The sequence below is a fragment of the Cynara cardunculus genome, unplaced genomic scaffold, assembly GCF_001531365.2.
Source record: "Cynara cardunculus var. scolymus isolate 2C unplaced genomic scaffold, CcrdV1 Un_Scaffold_5653, whole genome shotgun sequence".
Classification (NCBI taxonomy): domain Eukaryota; kingdom Viridiplantae; phylum Streptophyta; class Magnoliopsida; order Asterales; family Asteraceae; genus Cynara; species Cynara cardunculus.
Genome location: NW_020202515.1, coordinates 21,226 through 27,021, shown reverse-complemented (window position 1 = coordinate 27,021; position 5,796 = coordinate 21,226). Strand labels below are relative to the sequence as shown.

Below are 5,796 nucleotides of genomic sequence, written 5' to 3'. Positions count from 1 at the left end.
GAGAAAATGTGTCCCGGATGATGAAATCCAAGCTTTGTTAAAGGAATGTCACGCATCACCGTACGAAGGCCACTTTGGTGGACAACGTACGGCCGCTAAAATTTTACAAAGCGGATTTTTTTGGCCTACCATATTTAAAGATGCTTTTGAATTTGTGAAGAGTTGTGATCAATGCCAACGCATGGAGAATTTGTCCCAAAGAAACGAGATGCCCTTGAACAATATTTTGGAAGTTGAACTTTTCGATGTTTGGGGCATTGACTTTATGGGACCATTTCCCATGTCTTTTCATAATCAATACATTTTCCAAATGGATAGAAGCAAAGGCTTGCCCAAGAAATGATGCCAAAACAGTAGTGAAATTTTTGCATAAAAACATTTTTGTTCGTTTTGGAGCACCCCGAGCATTGATAAGCGATGAAGGGACTCATTTCATAAACAAAGTGTTAAGTACCATTCTTGAGAAATACAACATCCGACATAAAGTTGCCACGACTTACAACCCACAAACCAATGGTCTTGCGGAATTTTCAAATCGTGAGATAAAAAATATTTTAGAAAAGGTGGTTAAGCCAAATCGTAAAGATTGGTCGCTTAAATTGGATGATGCACTTTGGGCCTACCGTACCGCTTTCAAGACTCCATTAGGCATGTCTCCATACCAACTTGTTTTTGGAAAATCTTGTCACCTTTCATTAGAGTTAGAATATAAGGCATTTTGGGCTATTAAGGAGCTTAATCTAGATGCAACTCTAGCGGGAGAGAAAAGAAAGCTCCAACTCAATGAGTTGGAAGAGTGGAGGTACCGAGCCTACGAAAATGCGAAAATTTACAAAGAAAAAACAAAACTGTGGCATGATCGTAGGATCAATCAAAGAATTTTTGAAAAAGGTCAAAGAGTGCTCCTTTTTAATTCTAGGTTGAGGCTTTTCCCCAGGAAACTCAAATCTAGATAGTCGGGACCTTTTACTATTGTTGAAGTGGGAAAGTTTGGAACTATCGATCTCTTAAACCCACAAGACAATACGGTTTTTAGAGTAAATGGGCATCGGGTCAAGCATTTCTTCCCGGAAGGAATGCAAGATCCAAGCCAAAAATCTCTCTGAAAGATTGTCGAACCTCTTGTTGTAAATAGTGTAAATAGTTTTAAATATTGTACTTTTTGTTTATTTCATGCAGGTATGCTCACAATAGGCATCTCGTGCTCACATTCAACAGTGGGTTTTGGTTTTTATTTTTAAATCTTGGCGGGTTTTTGTGGAACCTTCCAAAGAAAAAGAAAAAGGGAAATTAAGAAAAGACATGAGGTTATTTTTGAAAAAGAGTGATGATGGTTTTTCTGAAAATGGAGGCTTATGTAAGAGAAATGACTTGTACCATGTCATCATTTCTTTCAAATCAATTGTACTCCCAAAGACTTTGCATGCAAAAGTGGGTGGTTTCCTATGCTTTACCCAGCGGTTATCTATGAAAAGGGGGGGGGGGAATTTCATTTTTTGTCTTGACTACTCAAACTCCTCCTCCCCTTTCATGGCACGAACACACAATAACCTCACCGGCCGGCCACCTTACCGACCGCCTACTCGACGAACCACCGGCGAACTGTTGCCGGCGATACACCGACCACCACTTGCGCACCATCAACCACCCCGTCAATGCCCTACTATGTGCCTCTCTCGCCAGACCCCATAGCATTCGCTCCTCCGGCGAGACGTTCATCCACCACCGACGTCGGTCGATCAGCATCTGTGAGGGTCGATTATGATGAATATCACACCGTGGTCATTTCGGTAAGCAACGTTCGAACCCCTCCCCTTTTTACCACTGTTTTCACACAATCCACCATTCTTCACACCACCACCACCATTGGCGCCGGTCCGTCTTCTACACGACCGCCGGCCGCCGCGCCTCTTCCCACACCAAAACCCCTTTTCCTAGCCCTAACCGTCCCACCCCCTATCACCCCTCTATCTAACCCCATCCCACCATCGATTAACCCTACCACCACTCAACAGCCTCCTATTCCCCTTCCCTCAACACCACTCGGCCCACCCACCATACATGGTTTTGACCTAAACCTTAGTGACACTATAGGGGAGGAGTTACAGTTTGATTTTGAAACCAATGCCTCTAGCAATCCTGAGGATTTATTCCCTTTTTCTGTTTATGAGTCATTGGAAGAACCTACACAACAACCCCCTCCGACTCAAACAGAGCCTGAACTTCCTGTTACGGAACCACTAGTTACTGCCCCCAGTGGGCAGACTGTGAGCACAGAAACCTCCTCTGGAAGTTTTAGGAGTGCAAGTTCCGAATATGTTATTCCTCAAACATTACACAAACCAATGCCTGAAGACAGTGACTCTGAGGACGAGATGGCCCAGGACTTGGAACATGCTGAAGATGTGGCCGACGAAGAGGCGGAGCAAGAGGAAAGGGAAGATTTTGATGAAGAGATTCCTGATGAGGAGGTTTTGGAGGCCAGTGTGCCGAAACCTTCGAAGAAGAGAAAGGCAGCGGCAAAGCCGAAGAAACAGGCAGCCCCAAGAAAAAAAGAAAGAAAAGGTGATGCCATTCCAAGAAAGGTACAACCGCATCCAAAACAATAAAATTATTTTAGAACGAGCTTTTGACTCGTGATTGGTCAACAATTTTATGGCAATAAGGCACCATTTGGTGGCTTTGCGGTGGGACAACTTGGTGATTGCCCCTTTACATGCTAACGTAACTTGGGTCACCGAGTTCTACGCTGCTGTTGGCACTACAGGGATCATTTCGGTAAAAATTCGGGGCAAGAAAGTAGATTGGTCGGGGCCCAAGATTAATGCGGCCCTTGGACTCACCCCACCGCCGGAATGCTCATTTTCACAGATTATGAAAGGGACCCGTGAAGTACCCGATGCTGATATCGCTTCTATCCTTACACTCCCTGATCGGGGATGGTCAAGGGACAACCGRCGACAAATGATTTTCGCYGCCCATTTGAACACGGAAGCAGGCCTTTGGTTTCAATTTTTAAGGCATAATTTAATTCCTACTGTGCATGATAGTACCATTTCGAGGGACCGATGCGTCCTCCTCTATTGCATAATGAGCGAGTTGCCGATCGACCTTGGGCCAATCATCCATGCATCCATTTTGGCAGCTTCTCAGAGGATGCATTCTCGCCTGGTCTGTCCGGCCCTTATCACCAAACTCTTGGCCAAGGCTAAGGTCCCTACCTTTGAGGATGATACAATTGTTGTCGGCTCTCCCTTGTTGGGACAGAACACACTCGACCGACGGCATAGAGCCTCTCGGCCCCATTTCAATGTGCAGAATTTAGGCCCGGCCACGAATGCTGCAGAAGAGCCTGTGGCGCCATCAACCGTTCTACAACATACGCCACAGGTCATTCTTTCTGCGCCACAGGTTGCTGTTGTTTTCGAGCCACCCGCTGCTGTCACCGAGCCACCTGCCGTGCACATGTCCGAGCCTCCCGTTGTCCCCATGACCGAGCCCGATGCGGAAATACCAAGATACGGCAATGATGAGGCCAGCCCATCCGAGCCACCTCCAAGCAATCCTTTAGGCTCGGGGTATGGGTCGGCCACATGGCTGTCCGTTTTGGCACTTCAATGGGAAGAAACTAATCAGAATCTGGAAGCGATATTAAAGAAGGTTGGAAGCATTGATGACCGAGTCTCCGATCTCGAAAAGAAGAGTGCTCATTTTTGGGCATACACTAGAGATTGGAACCGGGTGGAAAGACAGCTTTACGGACATCAGGATACCCTCTTGACGGCCCAACTTCCACGGTTCCCCAGCGGTCTTTGCCCTCCTCAAGTCCGGTGCTTCCCACCCTTGCAAGCCCACTTGCCGGTTACGTCCGTTGTTGCTGCACCCTTTGCTCCTGTTCCTTACATTCCTGTTCCTGCTATGTTGCCTACCACGACTGCGATCGTTCCTGCTGTTGCTGTTTCCATTGTGGCTCTCATTGTCCACAGCTCCGAGGCGGCAGATGCAGCCACTGTTTACCTACAGTAAGCAGTTTGGCAGAAAATGGTTAAATTCTCAACTTTTGATCCAACCTCTTTGAATGTTATTTTTGGATATATCTTTTGGGTACTGATACACTTTCATTCCGTCTTTTGTGTATGCTTTGCGGAATGTCATTTTCTTTTGTGTAGATATTTATGACATGGGTGTTGGATTTCATTTTGTTTTGTATAGTCCCCTTATTCATTTCAGGTACAAGCTCCTTGAATGATTTTTCGTAGTGATAAAAGTTAAAAGGATGTAGGCCCTCCTTTTGTTTTTAAACCCAAACACTTTTCCCTTTGCACCCAACCCATGCCGTTTTGGTCCCTTTGGCAACAATGGGGACATTGTCATTATTAAGTTTGGGGAGATGTGTTCAAAAAGAAAAAAATATACCTTTGAAAAATTGGGAGGTATGAAAAAAATATAGAGAAAAGAGAAGGAAAAAAAAAGGATCGGTCTTCGGAAAATTAGAAAACAAAAATAAAAAGCCCGGTATTCCAAAGGGCAAGTTTATGCCAAGATATGGGTCACGAACTTTTTCTAAATACTCAAAAGTGAATCGATGAAAACTTATGTTTCAAACCCTTTTGTAGTATAGGATAAGTTTGGGGGAGGGATACACACTATCATTGAAACACTAACCCAAAAGTCCTACTGATTAACGGCAACACTACGAAGATCAAGCAAGGAAGTTGTACATCCTCTTTACTAGACGAATTTCCAACACCTTCCGTAAGTGTTTCATTCTTGTTCCTTTCTTTTTGTGTCATTTTAATTATTTTTCTTTTAGTTGAGGACAAGTAATACCTCAAGTTTGGGGGTGTGATAACTCTCATTTTGTGAGAGTTATTTGTTGTTTAATACCCCTATTTTATTGTATCTTTGGTACCCATTTTGCTCCTATCTWSTATTTTTGGTSCAAAATATGTTAAGAGGTGATGAAAGGTCAAGAATTTAATTATTTTCTAAAAAACCCATTACTTTTGGTAAATTGCCYACTTTCTGCTCATAGTCATTCTATGGTGGATTTGCATCTAGTTGGATTTGAACAAAATTATAATATTCATGTTTTTGGATATTAATGAGAGTTAATTCTAAGTTCAGATCTAAGCATTAAGTTACTTGGAGGAATGGACCTGGTTAAAGCTAATAAAGACAAGGAAAGTACACCTACTTTTATTATGATGGAAAAACCTTCTTTTCATAATTAATGGGAGTACTTTCACCTTTTACAACCTTTCAAGAAGAAGTAACAAGGCCATAGATTGAAGTAGACTTGTGATGATGGGTGGTCCTTACCCTTTGGACAATGCAGATTTTTATCCATTGGACAAAGAGTATCCGGGCCCCACCTTTCTCCTATATATTTGAAGGCTTTCTCTCATGCTAATCATCAAATTTCCACCAGCAACTTAGCCAAGCAACCATGGAGTATTATCTTAAGCTTTGTAGCAGTAGAACTAGTTTAGTTTCAGTTTGTAATTTAATTTTCGTAGTTCATCTTTTATTCTCGCCACTGGGTATTGTGTGCCCTCTGTGGGCAGCAGTAAGTATTTTATTTTCAGTTCAAGTATTTCTTATGCATTCTTCTTCTTTTATTTATGTTATGTTTTCTAATTTCATTATGAGCTAAGCACCCCTTTGGGTGTGGGTGTGAGTCCAGCTTAAGGATTTAAGGGATAATTTATAACAAAGTTTTCGTGTAGGGCACATTTGGGTGCTGCCATTTTTTATTGATTCTTAAGCTTGGTCATTTAAGTCGGGACTTAACCT

General features: G+C 43.0%; 1 protein-coding gene across 1 annotated transcript; it reads left to right on the top strand.

Annotated features, from left to right (window-relative positions):
* Window positions 1-1,655: 1,655 nt before the first annotated feature.
* LOC112504453 (mucin-2-like) lies at window positions 1,656-2,609 on the top strand. The gene has a single exon (XM_025108394.1). The coding sequence runs from the start codon at window positions 1,656-1,658 to the stop codon at window positions 2,607-2,609; it is 954 nt and encodes a 317-aa protein (XP_024964162.1).
* Window positions 2,610-5,796: the final 3,187 nt, after the last annotated feature.

Excerpts from the sequence above, each read along its gene's own strand:
- LOC112504453 (XM_025108394.1), top strand. The coding sequence starts at position 1,656 with ATGCCCTACTATGTGCCTCTCTCGCCAGACCCCATAGCATTCGCTCCT.